The sequence below is a fragment of the Nesoenas mayeri genome (assembly GCF_963082525.1).
Source record: "Nesoenas mayeri genome assembly, chromosome: 2".
NCBI classification, from domain to species: Eukaryota; Metazoa; Chordata; class Aves; order Columbiformes; family Columbidae; genus Nesoenas; species Nesoenas mayeri.
In genome coordinates, this window is record NC_137543.1 from 71,108,851 (window position 1) to 71,133,503 (window position 24,653).

At 38.8% G+C, this 24,653-nt stretch overlaps 1 protein-coding gene across 1 annotated transcript in view; it reads right to left on the minus strand.

Annotated features, from left to right (window-relative positions):
• FHOD3 (formin homology 2 domain containing 3) overlaps positions 1 to 24,653 on the minus strand; it is a gene marked incomplete at both ends in the record, with an annotated part of 379,512 nt that overhangs the window by 116,622 nt on the left and 238,237 nt on the right. Inside the window, 2 exons of the mRNA XM_080340636.1 lie at positions 4,239 to 4,333; positions 10,743 to 10,854. Coding sequence (XP_080196762.1) covers positions 4,239 to 4,333; positions 10,743 to 10,854 — 207 coding nt within the window. The remainder of the gene's footprint in view (positions 1 to 4,238; positions 4,334 to 10,742; positions 10,855 to 24,653) is intronic.

The following is a 24,653-nucleotide window of genomic DNA, read 5'->3' on the forward strand; positions in this document are numbered from 1 at the left end:
TTTTGCCGTTGATTTGTAGTCAGCTTGTGCTGATTTTTTTACTACTCCTTATGCATGATGTAGAAAAATTAGTCTAATTCTGATCATGTTGAACGGAAACTACTGAACACAATGTGCAACCTACTTGCAGAGCAACATATACCTCATTACAAGAATCAGTCTATACAGAGCCACTTTTGCAAAATATGGGAGAGTGCACATTGCAAGCAACACAGTTTTTCTGGATTAACTCATCAGAGAGACGCTTATTCTCAAGTAGTTACCCTTCTTCTATTTAATTAGCTAAGTAACTTATCTATACTCCCAATAGCAAGAGATAAAGACAGCACATGCAAAAACCAGGCCCTGTCCAGAGAGTTTCATCTACTCATGCCCTGGATGGGACGAAATGTGCTCTAAGAACACTGGTTTTCTAGAGCCTGGCTTTTCCAAAGAGGCTCTGAGCAGCAGAGTGCAGAAGAGAGCAGCCACTCTGGGCTGCCTCCCTGTGCCAAGAAGCTTTACATTCAGAAAAAGAGGTCTGAATTACATGAATAATACCTTGCTCTGTGAAAGCACCTCTTTCCTGTGAAATGAGGCACTGGAAAATCTGCATCACCAAGCTACTTCTTAATATATATATTATTTTTTTTTTTTTTAAACTAAACACAAGACAGAAACATCTTCTTCAGTCATTACAGGACTATTATCTGCCGTCTGGTGAGGTACACTGCAACAGGAATACTTAGCATGAACATTAATGAAGTGTTAGGGTTATATGTTCAGGCTCTAATTAAGAATTTGTCTCTGTCCAGGACAGTATTTAAAGCCTCTTTAAAACCGACTGAAGACCATGAAACTATATTTTCCTTAACTGTGCTGAAAATAGATACCATGTACGTTTTCCTCTTTCCTAAATTGACACCTAGCACTGAGTAGAAATTTGAGGATTCAGCAAATGAAGCTACCAAACTGTAAATTCAATGGAGCTTTAACATGGATATGGAAATACTATAACAGAAAATTATGTCTATCGGGCTTTCTCTTGCTTATGGAAGATGTAGACAGCAGCTACATTGACCAAAATGTCTTCAGGCACAATAAGATGTGATATCTTATGTGCAAAAGGGTGGGCAAACAGTCAGATCTTCTGCACAGATCCTCTGAGCATTTACTTCTTAAAATATTGGCAAATGGTTTTCATGTTGATATGCAGATCAACCACCCTAAAGCATAGCTTTTTAAAATCCAAGGTCAGGCAGGCTAAAGATAGGGAAAACAGCAGCATAAGGTACTATTTACTGGCAACTCTGCTTTTGTCAGCAGTCTTTTATTGGTTAATAGAATTTTAAATCATGCGGCAGTGGAAATTCAATTTTCACTGCATGCTACTGGCCAGAACTGGGCAACTGAACTCCCAAGTATAGAAATAAAATATTTTTCCTTTGCATGGTTTGTCATTAAACTCAGAGAACCATTTTCAGAGCCTAATGCATATTGAACTCAATTTCTAACAATATAAAATGAGATGTAAAAGGGCACCACTCGTGTCACAACAAGGTGAGTTCGGTCTAGCTCAGCAGGAAGATTTCTGCAGTAAATAAACAAGGGACATGAAATGCTTGCATAAATGATAGATTAATTCTAGCTTGTCATTGTAGAAAACAAGAGTGGGCCTGTATTTTTTCTAGTGGCTTTATAAAGGAAACAAAAGCCACAACCAGCAGAGCAGAGACCATAAGTTAGGCAGGTCCTTCCAAAGTCAGTCCTTGGTCCTTCCTGAGTACCTGTTTAAGTTCAAAATGTTACTCCTGTATCAAAATACACAGGTAAGTCCCAAATATTTCCTCCTGCTCTGAAGACAACCTTACAAAACAGAAACCTGTCTAGAGAATGAAAATTTGGCCAGTTGGAGAAGAGCGTTTAAAACCTACTCTGTGGCTTGCTTGCTGAGTTTTGTTAAATCCTTGTTAACTTAGACCAAAACTGGGATTTCAAATCTGTAACTCTTCAGAACACAGGTGTACAAAGGAAGCATGAATATGAATGTCAAGACTTATTCTTATGCCTCTATCTAGTTTCGGTTTGAAGAAACATCTCCAAATTAAGATTTCTATTTGTTTGCACTGTGATTTCCCAAGCCCTTGGAGGAAAGCCTGGGTAGCTTTGAGCTCTTCCCTCTCATTTGATTTGATTTGATGCATTTGATGAGGATTTTTTTTTTTTAATATAAAGGAAACACAAAGGCTTTAACCCATCTCAATCTCAGTAAAAAAAAATGAAGAAAGTAGAGATTAGAATAAGATCTAGCAGATCACAAGAACTAACCAAAGGAAGATAACAGAGGTTGTCCTGCAACTATACATATTCAAAAATAGCTGCATTGGGATCAGTTTCATTTAAGAGATTCATTAATGCCAAATTCCCCCCAAATTAAGAGTGGGTTAATGAAAGGTCAGCCTAAGTAAATTGAAACAAGAGGGAGAGGAAAAAAAGGATTGGAGCAATTCTTATGTCTGGGCAGATGTGTTTTCTCCTCCTAAGCAGGAAAGAAAACAGTCTGTAAATATATACAGAAGAAAGAAAAAGTAGAAGTTTGCTTCCTTAATACAATCCCTTGTGAGGACTCTGCTTGCACTGAAAACCTTGAACATTTCTTCATCTAGAGAAGATGAAACCATCTGAGCCTTCTTTGTATTCTCTGCAGGGGAAAAAATTACAACTGTGACATGCTGCTTGCTGTTTTCTCTATAATCATGAAAAAAATCCCATTAAAAACATCATAAAGCTGTCCATAAGCCAGATCATAATTTTAAGTGTGGCATTGTGGGATTCCTCTCTTCCTTGATCTTCATAACTGCCTTGGTCCTTTGACTGTGAAATGCTTTTTCTTTTTGTGTGTTTCATAAAGAACTATCTCCTCCTAAAAATAGCTTTAAATGTAGTGAAAAACTCAGACTAAATGAATCAACTATAGATGAGAAAAAAAAAAAAAAGAGAACAAAATTCTTGAAGTCAAACACCAGGTAGATTATAACTGTGCAAATTATGAAGACAATTATCTCAGACAGAGGAATCAGCATATGAAACATCAAGGTGTAAAATACAGTCATTAAAAACTCGTTGCCTTGGCTCTAATAGCAGCTACAGACATATAAAGCTGGTGATGCCTTTCAGAAAGAGTACATCAGTGAGATAAGGTTTCTTTAAAAGCTGAAGAGGATCCTTACTACCACATAAGCAGGAGAAAGGGTGGCTGTAAGTAAAATTACAGTGACATCAGTGATGTCACAGGGAGATGTTCGTCCTTCTCAGGCATCATTGCTGCCATTAAGAAATTATTTTATCAAAATAATCCAAAGGAACTCACCGCTCCAAACATGTAGCTATAGGCACAGTAAGCTGGCAGCCTGATTTATGGCCTCCAACAACAGTCAGGATCTTTAACTCAATATAATCAATAACAATAATAATATTCTGTATTACTCTGGCCTATTGAGTATAATCATGAAACACATGGCTATTTTGATTTCCTAGTCGTATGTTGATCTTCTGTGCTCTTTAAAAGATCTATTTTAATTTCAGTCACCCTAAGATTTGTTTATGACTAGACACTAATTTTTAAGGAATTTACACTAACAAATATCTAACTTCTATGGGCTTTTCACTTTCTCCTTCCCCATGGCACAAATGAGTACTTTGGACAACATTTGATTTTAATGCAAAACTACTACTTATAATACAGGACACCAGAAAATATAAAGAAAGGAGAAAAAATGTAACCTAATTTTTTTAAGCAGAAACACTCTTACTAGCACTCAGACCTGTTAAATTCATCATATTTGGTTTGCAGTAAAAAAGAAAAAAAGATCTGGAACTAGAAAATTGTGCACAATGCAAGCCTTTGTGAGCCATGTGATCTTTTCACCAGCACTTGCTTTCGTTCTCTCCTTGGATAATGCGCTGAGCTAGTTGGTTGAGTTTTGTTTTGCACAGTGTTGTCAGCATTGGGAGAGGAGCCATGTCATAACCATGTTTCGGCACAGCATCTATTATAGCAAAACGGCAATTCTGCTCCCAGCTGCTGCCTCTGGGTGACTGCAGCACCAGCATCAGCAGTGTGTTGATTGATTACAGCTTGTCCTGCAACTTCCCTGGGACATGTCTCCTTTTATCATATATACTCAACAGGGAAGATCATTATACAATTGAAAATCCTAATATTATCTCCACCAGTTTTGCTAACAAAGTAAACAAACCTTGTTAACCAAGGTCATTGTGTAAACCAGTAGTTCGGTATCAACCCCATCCTTCTCCTCCAGGATCTCCATGATGTTGGACCACGGCTTGGCTCCTAGAGGAAAAGCAGAAACCATTGTTGACAGTGATCAAAATGGAAAGCTGTGGCATCCACATTTATCCAAGAAGTAGCATGAGTTGGAATATGTGGCCAGGTGGAAAATGAATTGGAAAGATCCAGCTCCCTCTACAGCAGGGGTGTCAAACTCATTTTCTCCGGAGGCCGCATCAGCCTCACAGTTGCCTTCAAGGGGCCGAATATAATTTTAGAACTGTATAGACGTAAGTACTCCTACATTTATACAGTCCTAAAATTACATTTGGCCCATTGAAGGCAACCATGAGGCTGATGCAGCCCTTGGGGAAAATAAGTTTGACATGCTGGTCTCCTCGGCTTCACTGAGAGTGAAGTTGAGGCAGACAGCAAAGGCTATTGGGCATCCTAAGGCAGGGATCTAAAATATGCCATGTGGACTTTCTCCAGAGGTATCTATTTCTCTCCCTTGATGATGAAGGAAGATTTGTTAGCCCAGTTTGATTAACACCGAACTTCTGAATACCAGGTGGGAGGAATTTTACTGCACCTAACATAGGTTTACATAGGCCTTGATAAATGTTCCACAAAAACCTATATGGTAATGCTTTCAGTGCACTTGTTGTGCACATTCCTAGAGATATTACCGAGCTACGCTGCATTAAGTCCTGTTAACAAAACAGAGCGGCAGATAAACACAGTTTTCTCAAATTACAGTCTGTGTGTCCTGCATAAAAGGAATGGTCAATGAGAGGAAGATTTTTGCTGTGGTTCTTACTCAAATTATTTTAGTAAGTATCTTCTCTACAGAACTTTCAGATATGTTCCTCTCATTTTTCCACTAAGTTAAAATTTTTGCTTCTAGTTATGATGTATTTGCTTGATTTGCATATTGATTTGCATTTGCATGGTTATCTGATGCCTAAACCCAAGTGGCCCAGTGAATTATTGTGCCACAAACGTCAGACAGGCAACACCAGACACACTCAAGATAATCTCTTGTGTGGAAGGCACCTTGTAAAACCATCCTATTTCATTTGGCAAAGAGCAGATGGTTGCATTTACTAAAGAAAAGAAAAGAAAACAAAACACATAACTATTTTATCTAAGAAATGGAAATAAATAATCATAGAACCATTTTGGTAGGAAAATACTATAATTCAGTGTTTTGTTTGGAATAAAGTTAAAGATGTGAGGACAAAGCAGAAAGCTAACCCTGACTTGGGGATACTCAATTCAACTTCACAAGCACAACTGTGAGAGTCTTTGAATTTCAGAGGGAAACACAGATTTCTGCAACAGCCCACATCCCCTAAACATGATAGGGATGACTATAGCTTGAGTATAATCCGGCAGTAAAATGCAAATATTTCATCACAACCACCTGTTGCTGACGGATCAGTGACCCCAAGGTTAAACCTCCACATTACTTTCATCATGATAACGGCCATTGTCTATTCGTGCTGATGTTTTATATATAACCTGCTACACAGACACCAAATCTCTGCTAGCCAAGGACCTCTGTTTTCAAGGTGATAGCAGTGCAGTGTGTGGAAAAACCTGTGCATTAATGAATGCACAGACAGCAATATTTCTCTTGTTTTCTCTCTCCTACTTTTTGAGACAGTCTCTGATCTTTACTACTGAATAATAAATCAGAACTTCCTGATCTTGAGCAAAATCAAAGGAGGGAGCATTCACTCACAGCTCTCCAGATGTATTTATGTGCACTACTAATTAAATACTTATCCAAATACACAGCTGTAATGAAAACACACTAGACACCTCTATACTGGCTTCTCTACATTACCAGACATTTTGTGCAGTACATGTTCAAAAGACATGTGGAACAAATTCACTCGGTTCACAAATGATATATGATCAGCAGGAATGATATCCTCAGTACAAAAATGTCTTCCTGTGGTTTCTAGTGAAAAATAAAAGTGGAAGAAAATAAGAAAGAGAAACAAAATGGGGAAACTATGCAAGTCTGATTTATAACAACGTCATTTGGAAAAAAGCGAGTTGACAACAACATAAAAAATCAATTATTTAATCAACTGCATTATTCCTTGCAGGGAAACATGCCTGTATTTTGCAGGCAGGCTTTATTCTTCTTGGGGCAATCTTGTTTTTTAAAGGCAGAATCCTGGTGTTTGTTTTTGTTGTTGTTGCTGTGGTTGCTTTGGGTTTTTTTGCCTGAATGTCTCCACAGTTTTCCGTTATAACAAAATATTTTCAGGATCACCTTGCTGTTTTCCTGCAAGGACGATCCAGGACTTTTTCTACCCACACCATGTCTCTATTTCAGAATACAATTTTTAAAAATTGTCAATCAGGCACACTTACTAGTAAGGCAGCCCTATCTTTCATCCATCTTTCAAAGCCTTTAATTAAGGTGCTGCTACTAAACTGAGTCAATTTCCAAAATCTAGCATTAAAATCAAAATTCATCTATTCCTTTACTAAAATCAAGAGGAGGCTGTACTATCAATGACTTTGATAGAGCTACTCCAATGTTTATTTTCAAATGCTGTTTTCCTCATTATGATCTCAAGCTGAACTGTCAAGTGGAAACAGCCATGAACCTGCCTATTCACCTGGGGACATGGACTGGAAGTTGCACCATGAACTTACTGCATTACTACACTAGGGCTAACATTCCTTGCTAATATATAATGAGAGCCTATAGTTTCCATGCTATGATCTGGAGAGCACAGGATATGGGCAGATCCAGAGCAGGTGTCTGCTCTCATTCACTCTCATGCTCTGTGCTTGGATTTCCAAATATATTGTTCCTGGAGAGTCCCCACTTAACGTTGAGACCACAAACTGGAGCTGACATGAAAAATATGATTTTCAAGGCAATATTTTTGAAATGATAGGATGACAGTGAAAAAACTCCTTCTCCTTTCAAGGCGCACAGAAAAATTTTGTGAAAGATACCTTGGTATATCATACACTAAAAAAACTGATGACTTTTCTAAACCCATTGACTGCTGTACTAAAACAATGACACTCACACAAGAGATATGAAAAACATTATGTATATTTTTCCTTTTCTTTTAAAAGGCTATTTGTATTGTGGAGAATTTGAAAAGCTTTCCATTTATAGACGAAGAGGAACTTTTGAGGAAACTATTATGCAGAGCTAAAATCTGCATCTTCCATTTTCTGTGTAATGGTCAGAATATAACAAATCCTGAAAAATCTAGACTCAAATCTAGGTTTGGTAATGCATACGCATTTCTAGTAAAAACTGTAAATCTATTTAATATTTTTATATTACGGAGTTTATTTTTATATCTCATTTAAACTTGCCGGTTTTTAAAAAGGTTTACTTTCCAGTCTGTCTCCTCCACCTGATTGTGATGTAGAAGAATGACGATGTAAAAGAATGATGATGTAGCACCCCAGCAATTCTTTGGAGAGCAGACCGGGATGTTCCCATAAGGTTATGGCTTCCATGCAGGACTTGCGGCAAAATTGATGGGAGCGATGAAACATGCTCACTGAAGTAAAACAACAGAGGTCGAGTTTTGTGTGTGTTCTCCTGCCTTCTAATGGGTGAAATGAGAACTGCTCGACTGCCTTCCACAGGCTTCTCGCTGGTCACAGCTCATTATCCTGGCTACTCCCACAGGAAGGCTGGACCCTCAACCCTGATGCTACTACACATTCCAAGCAGCCATGCATGGAGTATAAACATGTGGAGAACTATGGGGTTGCAATAATTAAGCCCGTATTATATTACTACAGTCTACTGAATAATGTTGCCCATTGTTTTAAGCTTCAGTCTTTTCTCACTTTCCCTTTTAAATGTTTTTACACATGAAACTCAGAAAAATAAAATAAAAGTTAATGTCCTACACAACATCTTGACATCACGACTAACAGGACATGCACTGTATGTATAAAACATGAAAAGCCTTACATCAGGCCAGAACCATGCATGAAGACTGCCACCATCTTACAGATTGCCCATCTCTAGTTGCCATAGGATGGAAATATATAGATACTTTCAGAAAGACCTCAACATCTTGTATTCCTGGCTATTTAAATACGTGTGAACATACAGCCTTCCATCAAACCTACCATATGGGCATTAATATCCTGGATATCTAGCTATGTGTGAAATGGCAGGAGAAGTGGAGATACTGATAATATGGGCCATTGACAAATAATGAAACAAGAAATCAGAATTCACACATAATATGTGACAGTGTCCAGGTCAGCCACAGAGCTTTAATCTCTTGTCTGAAAAAATGCTCATGATAAGCAGCCCCAGACAGCAGAGTGCAATGTCAGCTCTGCTCTCCAGAGCCCGCACAGTCTTGCTATGCCTAAACTGAAAAGAGATCAAATTCCTCTGGGGCTCTGAAACAAGAAATGCTGGGGATCTAGATGGAAGTATAACGAGAAGTTATTTCCTATATGATGAGGGCCATGCAGTTATTCACTTATGGTCTGCTTGTATCTGGTGGCACTTCTGTGGATCTCTGCACTTCAGTTTGCATCTGGATGTATTCTTGCATAGAAACCACAGATGGGATCGCTTTGAAACCAGGCTGAATTATTATGGGGTTCTTTATGTTAATCATGTGTGGTACACATGTTGAGGAATTATGTCATATCTCATCACCTTGTATGTACATGAAATATTGGACTTTTTTCAAAGCAGTGTTAAACTTAATTATATACCTGCAAGATTTATGACAATGTTTCAAGAAAAGGCACATCACTTTTTCTTCCTCTGTATTTCTATTTCATTAAACTAGTCATTAAAGACAGGTACTCCTCAGTTATAAGCCACTCATTTCAAAATATAAATTAAAACATAGCACATCCACAGTCAAAAGTGAAGGGCTGTTACATTGATGACCTAAGATAGGAACTAAGTCTAAACCAAGAAAAAAGCTAAGTATAACTGCTTAATAATAATAATAATAATAATAATAATTTTTTTTAAAAGGAAAGAAAATGGAGTATTTGGGGCTAAGTTATTTACAAGAATTCATGAGACAATCTGCCAACCCAGAGGTATGAGAATTCACATAAACCCTGTCCTCATGCTCCTAACAAGTATCCATCTAACTACATCACTTTTTTTTTTTTCATGTTTTCTATTGTTACAGAACTTGTTTTGTTACTTTGGGCATCTAACTGTTTGCCTGAGGCTGTTTTACAGATACAGAAGGACAACACAGTTCATAATAGTGTGTCTAGGGTCCTCATTTCTCTCCCTTCTTTCTGTAATGAGGTTTACTAGCATGTGAACAGATGGCAATTTGAACATCTTGTGAATACCAGTGAGTTCAGAGAGCTGAGGAAATACTAAGACTGACTGTAAAAATAAATCATAGTGCTCACAATCGCATTAATATTGTAATTACATTTCTGCTTATGGCATTGTAAGGCTTATTGGTTTTAATTCAAAACAGAGAGCCAACCTGAAGAGTCCACCATTCAAAGGGTTATACTGGTTTTCAATTGCCCCTGTCTGTTCCCCTGCCATACGAGAGAATCTGGGTGTTTTTTTCGGTCTTTTCCACACACTCCTAGTTGAAAGCAAAACCTGGTTACTTTCTCCTGCTTCTGGCACCACCTTTCTCCCCATCCCCCAACTATTTTTGTTTCACTTTTACCATATCAAGTCGCTCAAACAAGTTCAGCATGGAGGCAGTTGTTCCACAGAGGGGATCTCACTTTGAACCTCCATGTGTTTGAGACCACAACAATGGCTCTCCCAACCTCAAAAAGTTTCCTTGAGGCAAAGGAATGTTTTGCATCAAGAGAAAATGCCCCAGGAGCTTAGCAATGGCTTTGTGGGAAGAACAAAAAAGAACCATTTTTCTTCTATTTATTTGTAAAAAATACAGTATACATATTCAAGTATTTTTCATGAGTCTGAAGGGTAACAGATTTCATAGTATAATATCTGCTCAAGGGCTTTATTTTAATGTAACAGCAGATGGTTTTGCTTTTACTATAAAGCCTGTACTGTTACTGACCTCGTCTTTCTCTTCAAAGGGATTACACTGATTAGATATCATTTTCTCTTCTAAATAAGGCTGCTGCTTCTCAGAAGGAAGCGGAAAGGTGGCCTGGCCCAAAGGAGCCTTCAAGTTTGGAAGACACCATGGGGTTCACTTTGTGTGGGGGTGCAGGGAAGGGTCAATGATGGCGGTGCACAGGGAGGCTGCCGGGCTCCTCGGCTTTTCACTCTTCACTTTCCCACTATAATTCATTCCTCAAAACAATCTTAAATTGCATTAATACTTAAAATATGCTTTTAATGGAGAAATGAAGGGTATGTTGCACAAACCATGCATTACGACAGCAACCCCAGAACCACTGACATCAGTGACAAAATCCCACCCTGATCTCAGTGGTGCTGGGATTTTGCATCCCCCCAAGCAAGGCTACTCACCTCTCTTTTCATCAACGGTAGACACTGCCTGGATTAAAAGCGGTGCGTTGGATTCGGTGTACTCCACAAAGACCAGCAGCAGCTTCAGCGCCGTCTTTACCACCAGGCGGAACTGGAAGGAAAGAGTGCGACTTGTCATTTAGCAAACCACAACATTTCCAGATGTGCGACATGACACTGGGCAAGACGCAAGCGCAGCGATCCAGACCTAGTAATAACACATGAATGGAAGAGATTAAGCTGTGCTAGGACTGAGAAAATGAAAGGTAGCCAGTTGGCTGAAAATCATATTCACCAGGCAGTGCTTTCCTAGGGAAATAGTCAATAGTCAATCCAAATGAAAGGTTAATGCTGCCACATGTAATAAAAGGTTGAACACCTCACCTACGTGTGCACCTCTGCACATCTCCAACATGGTTGTCCAAGTCTGATGTACACAGAATGTACTGAGCTAAGAACATATATATCCCTCTGTTTCTCAGCACAACATTTATTTCCCCCTTTCACTGTGAGCTTTTAATGTTGTCAAATTGCTGTATGATAGGATGGTTTTCTCCTCATGCTTTCTTCTTTTCTTATAATGTTACTATTCAGTGGTTAAATTATTAAACAGATCAATCTTCACTATTTAACATAACTTGGGAGAAAGTGTGTTTTATCTCCAACTATCCCACCCTGTCACAACATGTGTCATTTACTGTAACTGAGCATTCTGCCTGCAGGTTTTCAATCTCAAACTTTTATTTACATCCCCAGGAGCATGAACTGAGCAAAGACTCAACACTGGTAAAATGGACCGACTGGAAATCAATAGCCAAACTCTATCAGTTTTATCACAGAACTCCTATTTCCAGAGAGGAGCATTAGACTATTAGATTAATTTTCAAAGTGCTGAGTAGGAATTTTCAGGGACTTGCTTGGCATGATCAGGTATGTGGAAAACAAACAAACAAACCAAAACACCAAACTTCTTTATTTAAGGGAATATTTGGAGCTTTTAATAAGAAGAGATGAGAAAAAGGAGGACTTTATAACAGGCAGGCCCCTACATGCTCAGATGCGAGAACTTTTACTAAGAGAATTGATTCGAGGTCAAATGCGTTATATCCTCAATCTAAATAATGGATTTAAAGCCAAATAAAATATGATACACTTCTGGTCCCAGAAGCACAAGTTCCCATCTACTGCAACTGAATCAGGCTCCAGAAACACTTGTATTTGCAACTTTACTGTATTTTTCTGCTCTCTTGTTCTGCAACAAATCTATCCAACAGCGTGTAAGATTTTAATGAGACAGCTGTAGTAATGTGGTCATTACTCTCTCCTTTGCCATTGACAGATTTTTAAATCTACTCTAGGGTACATTCATGTAGAGATAAGCCACACTTCAAAAATCCCCGTCTTTGTCTCACTACATTAAGTTGGTAGGCAGTCTGACACAAAACCACCTGGTTATTAAAAAAAAACCAATTATCCTGTACTGCTAAACTGTTTCAGGGAAATATATATCTGTATGTATATATATATATATATATATATATACACATTTTTTTCGTCCTTTAGTACTACCTTATTCCCATTCCCTCAGTTTTTCAATTCCTCACAACAAAACAAAGAGGCAAAGAATCACTATTAATCACTTCATAGATGCACTCAAAGACAGCGGTTGTGTCTATCTATAGTCAAAAAAATCCTGTGAGTGCAACGGGCAGAGACTCAAGCTACTGAATTCACATTTCCACCCACAGATACAGATTCGAGCTCCCTTTAAGGCAGTGAGCTAAAATGCAAGTTGCAGCTCACTGCTATAAACACAAGATTTAGTGTGAACAGTGACCCAGGTACTTCCCCAGCTTCTCGAGTTTTACTCACTCATGCTGAATTGAGCTTAATGCACTGCAATGATACTACTAGCAATGTAAAAACTTCTGCTGTCAAATCTAGACTCTTTCAGACTTGAGGTATCATGAAACAGTTAATTTTAGAGCTGATGGCCAGGAAAATCCCAATGACAAAGCTGACCAGGTTCCTTAAGATGCTGAGTTCACCTAATTTGCAGTTGTACAGCTGTAGTGATACTTCATGGATACATGAGGTAGACAAATTAAAGGAAACTGAAATCCGATGACACACAGCATAATCGTTCCTTGGAAGGCACTGTTGATACACCAACAAATCACTTCCTCACGATTGCAGCAGACAGCTGTGTATTTGCCTGGCAGGCCAATCCCACACTGTTTCTGGTCTGCAGTGACATTTCCCGTAGCAATCAAGTTCAATAGTTTAATAGACATATTGAAAGAATTTCCAACAAGTCTCCACTTGTTTTGTAAAGTTACTCTGTAAATCAGGAGTCACCAGATCACTGTAAACAATCTAGCATTAACATGCTCTTCAGATAATCAAGTGTATGCTACTACTCATTAATCTTATCAGGATCCTTTCCTTAGAAAGGAAATCTTGGATATTACTTTAAAGGGTTCTTAAAATCTCAAGGCTTGGCCACACGGTGACAATGGGATGCATTTACACATAAGTACTCTGTAAGTTCCAAGACATTTCCATTTGACAACAACCAGTGTGGGGCACACCAGGCTTATGTCTAATTTTGCGAATCTCTTTTTCTCCCAGAAAGAAGTACCATCTGCAATGCCTTTGTTCTGACTGCTACCTGCTGGCCATGGCAGCTGCGGTAATAAGGAGCTCGTCCCTATACACCTTGTACCAGCCACGCCGCAAACCTTGTAAAGCCTCAGGGCAGCCCAATGCAGCTGCAGCAGCAGAAGGCTCAGGCCGGCTGATTATTCAGGTGCTGTGTGCAGGTGCCAACCTCCTGTGCTTAACAAGCTAACAGATGACAGCATAAGGACTAAACACCATCCAAAATCAGTCCTGGAGAAAAGGAGTGATAAGAAAAGCTTTGTTTTGCTTGCCATTTAGCTAGTAGAAGGACACTATAAGTTCAGTTCCTCAGCCTGCAAAATTTTGGGACTTATCCAACCCCTTACAAAATATTCAATCAGCCCTGGGAAGTGGAGGTGCCTATAGGTGAAGGTACATACCACAGCAGCTTTCTGCTGGTAGGCAGCATGGCCACCAGCTTTGAAAAAAAAAATGCATTTTGTTGTTTCCTACTCAAGAGAAAATGGCATCTGAGGCCCTTCTGGGCATTTTTAAGCCTGCAAGCTGCTTCAGACATTTGGGCAAGTACAAAATCAAACTACTGCAGTCCTAGACTAAGCCTCACAGTGCCTACACTGGAGACCTACCTGTGATGCACGCAACCTTTGCACATATCTTGCAACGAGGATTTTCAATACTTCTTTAATAGTGCTTCTTGACAGAAGCAGGCAATCATCAAGCAGCTCCACTGCCCCCTGGAAACTGAAGTCTTCAGCCAGCCAAAGGCCCTCCAAGACATCTGACAGTCTGTCACTCTCAGACACATAGACAGTCCAGAGCCTGGCATGTTCACACTAAAATCTACTCTAATTATCCACCATGGCACCAAGAAGTCTCTGAAAGGTCTGTTTCAGGAATACTTGCTGCCAAGACCCACATGAAGCATGGTGCATTTTCTTATGTGGCCTCCAACATGATGTTCTACTTGTTAAATGATCCCCTGTGGCCTGACCTGCCTGTAGCAGCTTACACATGCTGCTGATAACGTTGTGTCAGGTATCGCAATGGGGAAGGTTTCAGCCAAGACCAAGAATGACAGTTTAACAACTTTCAAAATACCAGAGCTATTCAGAAAGTTTCCATTTGCGATTAATATGATGATTGTCAAGGTGGGAGATACTCATAACTTTGTGAGTGGACTATATAATGTGTTTGCAGGGCACACCTTTTCAATTATTTAGTAAATAGTAGCCAGATACTTCGCAAATAAAGTAACCTTGTACCTCAAAACTGCGAGATTGTGTAACAGAAAAAAAGAGCAGCAGTTCATCAACTTTCTTGCTTCCCTTTGTGAAGTCATAGGAATTTTTTGCCAGTCATAGGTATTGTTTTATTTCACATGATGTACCCAAAAGGCACAGCAGCAGGAGCAATAGAAACATGCTTCATATTTCACTGATGAGTAGGTGAACCTCTATTCATTTGAATCACCATTAAAAACTTCACGAAGGCTTTTAAGGCTGTTTCTATGATTTACTGGACCGTCATTCAGTAGAGAAGATGGACACAACTGCTTTCTGAATCAGCTTCAATGGAGGTGCAGTTCTGATAAAATCCCTGGGGCAACCACACTGTTAGTACAAACAGGGTCAGATGGTGTAACACAATAAAAGAGGTATGCTTGTGGTAGATAAGGAAGAAAAAAGCCCTGGTATCATCACTTTGCAAACATAGGTTGTTGCGATTAATTTCCAATTTCTCCACTAAATATCAATTTAGTTAGAAAAGATGGCTCACTGAGGCAGTATATGCACCCATGGGCTCAGTAAAGTGATGTTTTAACAGTTCTGAGATTAAATCAAGATTCGTCAATTTCATACCATTGAATCAGCAAAATTTATTGTGTTTTTGTATGACGTGCAAGCCAGTTTATAGAGAGGAAATGATGTTAGCATCTTCTGGCTAAAGATAAGAGGCAGCCAGCAATGTAAAAGGAAGAAGAAAAATTATAAACCTTTTCCCTCTGTCTTGCTTTATGTTATACAGTGGATTGGGCAGTCTCTTTCCTTGTTATCTCTTTATATTTAGACAATTGGAAATGTGTTACAGACCCAGCCAAAGAGACCACACAACAGGCTGCAAAACTCATGTCTCGTGGAAGGGCTTGTCTCAGTTGTTGATCACTTGCCAGGAAAGGCTTAAGCCTTTACAAGGAACATTGTCAGAAAGTTCATTGACTTAGAGATCAAAGCAACCATTGCAAAGTTCAGATTTAAAAATTTAGTATTTTTTTAAAAAGGAAGGGAAGAAAAAAAAATTAACTAAAACCTTAATATTTCACAAAGTGCAATGTAATTGGTTTGGATTTATGCTATTCAAATTTGAAGGAGAAATGGGCATTTGACATTTAACTGAAGATTTACTATGGCCAAATCCTCCGAGGCCTAATTCAAGTGTTGACGTGGTCTCGTAGGCCATGTACTCATCCTGTTGATACAACACAGCCAGGCAGAGCTACAGCTACAGAAACCTGCAGTGCAATGAGTGCCTGGCCCACGGGGTGAGAGGTACACAGGGAAGCTGAAGCCCTTCTTTCTTGTGAGGTGTGAAGATGCCCCCGACTTCAGATCTTGTGCTGTGGGAACAGCCATCACCTGCAGTGCAGCTCCGTTTCTCATTTCACAACGGGGTAAAACCACCCTCTGTTCACAAAGAGAAGGAAAGATCTTCCTGGAATGAAGACTATGTATATATATATGTGTGTATATATAAAATATACAATATATATTGTATATATATAAAATAACATATATCATCATATATAATATAATATAATATTTTCCTTTGTAGTAAGCAAGGAAAAGGAAACGTAAATATTGAGCTTAAGAGAATGTGAGAATAATCTAAGTTGGAAGAGATCTAACGCCACTTGTCTTCTCATCTTAGGTGAACAAACCCAGGTCCCTCATTCTCACATATCATGTACTCTCCTACCTAACCACTGCGGTGAAGCCCTGCCAGACTTGCTCCAGTAGGTAAACATCTTTCTCACACTGAGGAGCCCAAACCAGGAGCCCTGAATGCCTGATGCAGCCCTATCAGCACCAAATGGGGAGAGGCACTTCTTCAACTTGGTGGCTACACTCCCACCAACCAGGCTGCTTCCAGTTGGCCTTTTTTGACACAAGGGCATACTACTAACTCTTTCTCAAATTTATATTCTCTTATTCAGAATGAGTAGACAGAATTAAATAATGTGATGCTAAAAGAAGTATCTGTAATTTTCCCTGATTTTTAAGAAGAGTTACCAGGACTCAATACCCTTAAAGGGTATTTTTCAAGGGAAAACCACCGGCAAAAGAAGACAAGAGGCAAAAAAGGAAGTGCCAGTTAAAACTTGTCAACTTTTGTCATTACAACATTCACCTTAAGCTTGTAGCATTACTGCCAAGGCCATCAAAAAGTACAGGACACGTTTATCAGAATGTTAGATGTGCATAAAGAAAAAAACATTGAGCTTCTCCTAGAATTTCCTAAAAAATACTTGTTCCGTATATTTCTATATCTATTGTTCTGAGCCTGTGTCTCCTGTTCAGACAGGGTAGTTGGAGCAAAGCACAGCTTTTGCTTATGTCTCTGGATAAATCTCATGAGATGGGTAAGGAGAAAAGAAGGGAAAGGGAAAGGGAAAGGGAAAGGAGAAAAAAGGAGCTCTATAATGAAGCAGTGATGAAAAATATCTTCTAACATTTCCAAATTACAATTTGGGATTCAACCAGAATGTGTTTCCAGCTCTCTGCTTTCCTGCCATATTTGTTGTTGCTCGTAGGTTAAAAAGCTCCTTCAGGACATGGTAAAACTAGAGATATATAAACACACACACACTTCCACATATACAAAGAGAGCAGTACATATATTCTGCTCTTGTGTATCTACTCTCTGTTGCCTGTCTACTTGTTTGCTACTATAATAGCTTACTATTTTACTGTTAGTTTACATGGTACTAGAAGTCTCAGGGTTGTGCTTCAACTCCAGCATTCGTGGATATGGGCAATGCAAGCTCTCTGCTCTGTATGAAAGGAGGTTTCCTTCTGACGACCACAGAACGCTATCTTATCTTACTAGGGCTCTGGCATAAGGTATCTGTATTTTGTGGCAGATCCCAGAACCATGCCAACTTGTTTGCTGTCTTTCCCTGAAAGATGAAAATGCACCTGGAACACTTCTGCCCTTGTTTTCAGAGAAACATCTAATCTTGAAATCAGACTGAAATCACAAATCTAATCTTGAAAACAGATGAGGAGAAAGAAGGACAACTGGATAATCTTACGTTGGCATCTGTTTGGATAGCACAGCTTTGGTAGAAATTAAGGTATTCACAGCCCATAAACCAGGATGTGTACAAAGCAGGAGGCTGATCTTATTTCTGAGTCAGGTAGTCAGTGCCAGGTACATGCATGCACAACACACAAGAGCCCTTTACCAAGCACGTATATTTGTAGACAGTCTTTTAGAAACATAATTTACCTGACACATACAACACTGCAGTATTTTCTGATAAAGATTACTTTTCTTGAATCACTGGAACAATATCATTTTGGTATTTCACAAGGTGTTCACTCGTTTTTATGTTACAGGGTTGTCTCCACTGCAGCCAGCATCTTACTGGGCTTTGCTCACATCTGCACGGCAGAAAACCATCTGGTTCTGATTTCAATCAGACAGCACTGGGTGCCCAAGCAGGGAGAGCCACCTCCAATACCATGGCTGGACATGTGCTATCTCAGAAGTCTGCAGGTATGCCTATACATGGGAAAGAACTCTAACATCTACAGGAAGAACAAACAGCTTTGTAAATATGTTGCACAGCATTTATGTAATCCAGACAAAAATGTATCAGAATTGAGGTGTCTAGGTGTCAGTAAGGAGAAAAGCATTAGGAGGTAAAACATTTGGATACCCCTATTACTAGGATTTGCAAATGCCTTACAGAACAAAGAAACCAAGCCCTTTCTATTCTCTGACTTTCTTCTCCAAACCTGACATTTGAGGTCAGTTTCTTCATTCCAAAAAGGGTGACAATTCTATTTAGTAATCCAGTTCCTTTCTATTCATAGCTTCTCAATGCCAGAACTGCATCACCTGAGCCAAGTGTTTCTAGTCAGCTTGATTTTCTATCTAAATTTAAAGCAGCCTCTTTTAAAGAGAATAACCTAAATAACCTCTAGAACACTATAAAACTTCTCGAATGAGTGTAATCACCCTTCTCTAGACAGCAGAAAGAGTTCATATGTGCTGGGGCCTTAAAAGCTGCTTTTAAGGCTGCAATGCCAACTTCTCCACTTTGTTATCAGAGAGGCAACAACTGCCCCAGTCACAGGGTGTGCAGGGAACAGGGAGGTACCACAAAGCTGAGATACATGGGAAGCAACAGTCAAATACAGCATGCATAAAGTATATAAATACCCCACTCTAGGTCCTGAACTCTGTGTATACTCAGGCATTTTATTTAAGACTGTGACTGTTAAGTGATCTCTGACATACCAGTAACACAGGCAAGAGAGTGCACGATGCCATGTCTATTTTAAGCATTGGAATTTTTATCAGTTGGCATACATTAAAATAATGGTAGACCCCATCTTAATATTCAGCCATTTTTGCTCAAATTTTCAAAGACAGATGCTTAAATAAGGCAGATTAACTGTTAAGTGCTTTGCAGGCTCAGGACTGAAGGTGTGGACATTTCAGGCAGGTGAGCTAGACTGAGGTACTAAAAAAAAATATCAATTAAGCAATGGTCTTCTAATTCTGAATGTTCCTTTGAACTTTTCTCTCTGCAGAGCATGTGGTGCTAGGGGTGAAAGAGAAATGCATGCATTTACTATTCTTAAAATGAATTCTTAAAATGAAATTTCTCAGAACTTTGCAAACGTACTGGATAATGATTATAAGGTCTGCGCACATATGTGGTGTGTATCTGTCATTTATCTGTGGTGAGATTTCTGACATAAAGAGAGAAAAAGCCATTAAAAAGAAATTCATCTGGCTTACCAACAAAACACAGGGATGAGCAAGTAGTGATTAGTGACTGGTCAACAGTAAAAGAAAAAAAAAGACTTGTGCCTGGAAATGATTATTTAGATCATCAATCATGGCCCAGAAGCAGAAGAGGGAAAAATGAAAAAAATCTCTACACAGAAGCAGTCAATTCATACAACAAATCAAAACATATTATAGACCAAAGCGGCTCTCAGATGATTACATGCAGTTCTGATGGTAGCTTTAAAAGAATAGTTTGGAGGTGGAAATTGGCCTGTATTAAGCCATTTGTAATGAACTAACAATGTAGCTACATTTCTCACGCAGCAATCAGCACATAGTACAGACACTGTTTAAAAACAAAGTGCTGCAGATTATGGAATGAGACAGCAGATGCTACAGGGTTTTTCAGGCATTCTCCTCTCCTCACTTTGAAATACCAACCACGATCTTCCCATGAGGTGGGGAAGTGACTTTCTCAGCCAATGAAATGTTTAAAATGACGTTTTTCTTTGGTTTATGACAAGATGAATGGAAGGCCATTCACAGCTTTGCAGGACAAAATATAAAGTGAGAGAGGTCTTTGCTTGTTTTCCTCCCCTGCAACCAGACCAATCTCCCCAGTTTCTCCTGTGAGAACTGTTCATTGTCTGGAAATTACATATAATTACTCAGCCAAAAAAGAGGATGGGACAGGACACGGAAATTACAGGACATTAAAGGATCAAACTTCTTCAGTCTCAGGTGTCTCTTCCGATGGCGTCATCACACCATTGTCAAGGCCCCCAAACACAGAGCTGTTAGATATTCCCTAGTTTTGAGCATCTTTCTCTTTTGCTCCTTCAGAAACTGCTGAAACAGAAGGCTTTGGTTTCAATTAAATTTTTAGCTTTTTTCTATTGCAAAACACAAAACAAAAATACTGGAAATTTGCCATCAGTCTGTGTTCAAAACAGGAATTACTCTTCACTTGTAAAGATTTACACTAAGATTTTCTTTTCTTTCTCTCTTCAAATTGTACAGTTTCATCATATTCAACCTGTTGATGCTTTTTTTAACTCGTCCCAAAGTTGGTGCCTTCTAAGGCTCCAGCCAAATGAACACCAGCAATACATTTAGACCCGCCTTCTGTGTCTGGCTGAGGATTGTGATTATATTATCTTAGATATGGTATGAAATGCTTAGCTTGAGAGAATTAACAGTAACCTGAAAAGCAATTTCTGCTAAAACTCATGCTAGCATATTATATGCTATCAAACAGCTTTTAATAAGGAACAGACATTTCTCTTTTTAATTCTAGAAACACAAACCTCAGATTGTTTATATATAGGAAGGGTTTTCTAGCATTTTCATGTTATGGATCATAGAGTAAGACTGTCTATGAAAGTCTGTTTCTTTCACTAGATAACACAAACTTTTTTGGACAGATATGAAACTAGCCCTCAGCAAAAATTAAAAAGAAAATACTATGATATGGATAATGTCATTCTAATGCAACTCAACATCTGGAAACATACTGTCTGACCAGAGTGATCTTTAGGAATCACTAACACTTCTATTAAAAAAAAAAAAAAAAGCATTTCTGATGAAGAGAATGAATGAAAAATAACGTTATATCTCTTGACCAATACTCTGATGATCTGTTGAGCAACAGACACAACTGCGATATTTCATATTTTGGTAAAAAGAAAGTAGATAATAAGTAACATGAAACCACAGGTAATTAGAATTCCATATAATAGATGCATTCGCAAACTAAAATTTAAACACTGGGTACTGTTTTACTGATCACAAGAACTGGGTGTGTGCCTACATAGGAGGAATGTGATTAAGGCCATTTGGCACATGGGCGTGATTTTGTTTCTTGTGATGATTGAAGAGTTGCATCCTGAACCATCCCACCAGCCCTCTACATTGATGTATGGACTTAGCCTTGAACTAGGCTGTCCCCAACAGATGGTCACTGGGCTGAACCTCTGTCTACAGGAAAGGTTTGGGAGAATGGCAGTTTCAGCAACTTTTTTTTCCTAGGGCAGAGCCAAGCTGATATTTCCTTAGCTGTGTTCCAAAAAAACTGAGAGAGGAAAAGAGTTTCTATGAACTTAATTGCAGACAGGACTTTATCTTCACTCCTCTCTCCAAAATCCCCTTCATATCACACTATTTTATCTTTTGTTATGTGGCTCAGTGACATCCTGGTTTGTGAAGGCATCTAATGTAATATCTCATCGTACTCAAAACAAAAGGCAATGAGTTTTAAGGAGAGAAGGGATTAGGTAAGTTGTTAATACTTCAAAATACTACTATAAGTTACTGATGTGTTACTTTATCTCATACATTGAATTCTAGTCTCTTAAAGCCATCTCCAGTTAATCATATCATGCAACAGTTCTATGAAGTGGGCAGTGATTCACTGCATTTTACATATAGGAAACCTGCAAGGTTAAAAGGCAAACAGAAGATGTAACATTGCATCTTCTTTGTGTTTGTTTTTGTTGTTGTTGGCTTTTTGTTTGGTTGGTTTTGGTTTTTTTAAGTCTCCAGATAAATATTTGACTAGTGTGTGTTTTCAAAAATATTATGTTTTCCAGATGCAGGATACAGTTTCATTTTCGTGACTGATTAGAAACTACTTAGAAGGAAGTTGACTTGCTCCACATCAAACCACCTTCTTCTGAGACGCGCCTCCTATCATAGCCAGACCTCTGATTTATACAGGCTGGCCTGTAGGTGATGCAAAAAAGAATACTCGCATGACACTGGCAGAGACTGCCTCACAAGCTTCAGACCTGCACTAACATTTGACATGGGAACTGTGTACAAAGCAGCATCCAAACTTCGGCATCTTCATGGAGTTAATTTTCCTTCTGTCCAGTGCACAGAACAGCTCAAGAGGGCCTCTGAGATGACCCTGTCCCTGTCTGTGAAAGTTGTCAACAATAAAATCCGTGGCTCTGCTGAGTTATGGTCAAAGCCAGAGGAAAACAGAGAAATAAGGAAACCATCAGAGTAGCTTCTCTCAGAGTCTCCTTACAAAATCAAACCCACTCTAACACATGACAGTCATGAGAAGAACTCAATTTTCACCCTTGTTTCCTTAGACAGCTGTGCTGTCCCTCCCATCGTCCACTTGTGGATTAAATCTTTGCTATAGCTATAGGATCTGTCAACTGAATTCAGTCATATTTGACAGTGATTGAGGTATATTCCTACTCAAATTGAAAACTGCATTAGAAAAGATACCCAAGCTGGCGTTTCTATCAGAGAAAAGGAAGTTTCCAGCTATTTTAAAAGCTAGAAAATTGGTCTTCATGAAGGCTTCCACCAGCCACACTGCAGGCTGCCAGTTGTACCACAGACAGGTACGGGACATAGGACAGAACTGTTGATACAAAGAGCATGTAGGATGGGAAGGAAAAAGCAAGGAAGGAGAAAAAAGATAACAAATTGCTTCATTAGTTCTGCTCACAAAACAACTTGCTAGAGTTAGTGGCCTTGGCAATGTCCTGTTTAAATAATATCAAGGTTGAGTTTGAGGGCCCTAGGGGAAAAAACTATTTGAGTCTGCAAGTACAGTGGAAAACTACTTTGTTATTATTCTGCGGTTTTATGCACGTGAAATTTGTTCTTTCAACAGTTCCATTAAAATGTACTCATATTAAATACAAAAACTATTGCTGGGTTGAAACAACTTCACCTGAAAACCCTTGTAAGTTTAATGATATGGTTGGCAGTCCTTTTCTGACACTGGACAATCTCATAGAAAATATTTCAACAGTAAAAACTCAAAATCCAAACAACCTATGTATAAAATGTGTGGAAGTGGTTGAAGATAGTGTGTTAACAAAGAGTCCAAACTATAATATGTATTCTCTATTGTAACATCTTTCTTAAGTAAATGATTGTTAACAGGTTATCCTTTCTAGGCATCTTAAAAAGCAACATCCTAGTGGTTTGGACTACTGAAATGATAAAACTGTTGAAAGAACAAACATCCTACATAAAACCATGGGAAAGAACCCACCATCAACTCCTCTTGAAAGAAAACTAATAAAATAAAACTACACAAAGGAGATATATTCCACTTATTACTGGAAGGGTAAGAGTAGTAGTATTTCACTGCATGTACAGACTGGAGATTTTTCTCTATTCTCAAACTTCTGAGTATTATCAGGCACACAAAGAAACCCAGAAACCATGGTTTGACTGCAAAACCATACCCATTCATCTACCTTCGGACAACTTGCCAAATAAAGTTAATGAATAAAGCTGCTTCCTGAGGAGCATCTAAATATAATGGAAACAGTCACATCTCTCCAGCAATCACCTGTTTGTCACAGCTTTCCCAGATCTGGAAAAGGTGGCTATCTTCAAATCTAGTTCACATCCTCAGTATAGTCCAGATGTTTTTTTCTACATTCACAGGACTCCAAGATGAAAACAAAATGCAATTGAGCCCAGACACATTCCCAGCTTCCCATGTGGTGGATTTCTGAGCTGAGTGGCAGCATCTTCCACACAGCTAGTGTTTAGAAATCTGATTTATGGAGGCACAAGTCACTACATGTCACCTAAAGTGCTGCTGAATTACACAGCACTAGTAATTTCACATTATTCTAGATCATGCCTTCATTGACAGAGGTCAGAGAAGGAGATATTTTAAAGTTTCATTTTCATAAATCCTTGCAGATATGCAATTTCTGCATACAGCTGGAGAAAGGCAAAATTATATGGTATTATTACGGTAGGCAATAGTACTATCATATCATAGTGGTAACTAACTATTTTGTAAGAGATACAAAGTTCAGTGTTCAAGGAGACAATGTAATTTCTCTATCTCAAGCTACCTCCTTCCTCTGATTTGTATCAACCAAACTCATCACGTCCACCCTCAATTGTACAGCAAATCAAACAAACATATAAACTGAAAAGGTCTATGTTTGGTTTTTAATCACAGAAAGGAGAAAGAGGTGCCAAGAGACACCTCAGACTCCTGCTCGGATAACTGAAATGGAAGTATTTCTATACACCAGTCTTCCTGGTAATGTGTGAATGGCTTTCTAAGCCCAAATTTGGTTTAGCTCTAACCACACTCATGTTTACTTGTGTTCCAAAGGTTTGCAGGTTAGACAATGTCAACTTCAGCTTTATCAACATCCTTGAGAGGACTCTGGTGTCTAGATTCATCACCATGCCCAGAATCCAACTCTAGTTTGATCAAAAGTAAATTTCTTCATTAGAACCCATAAA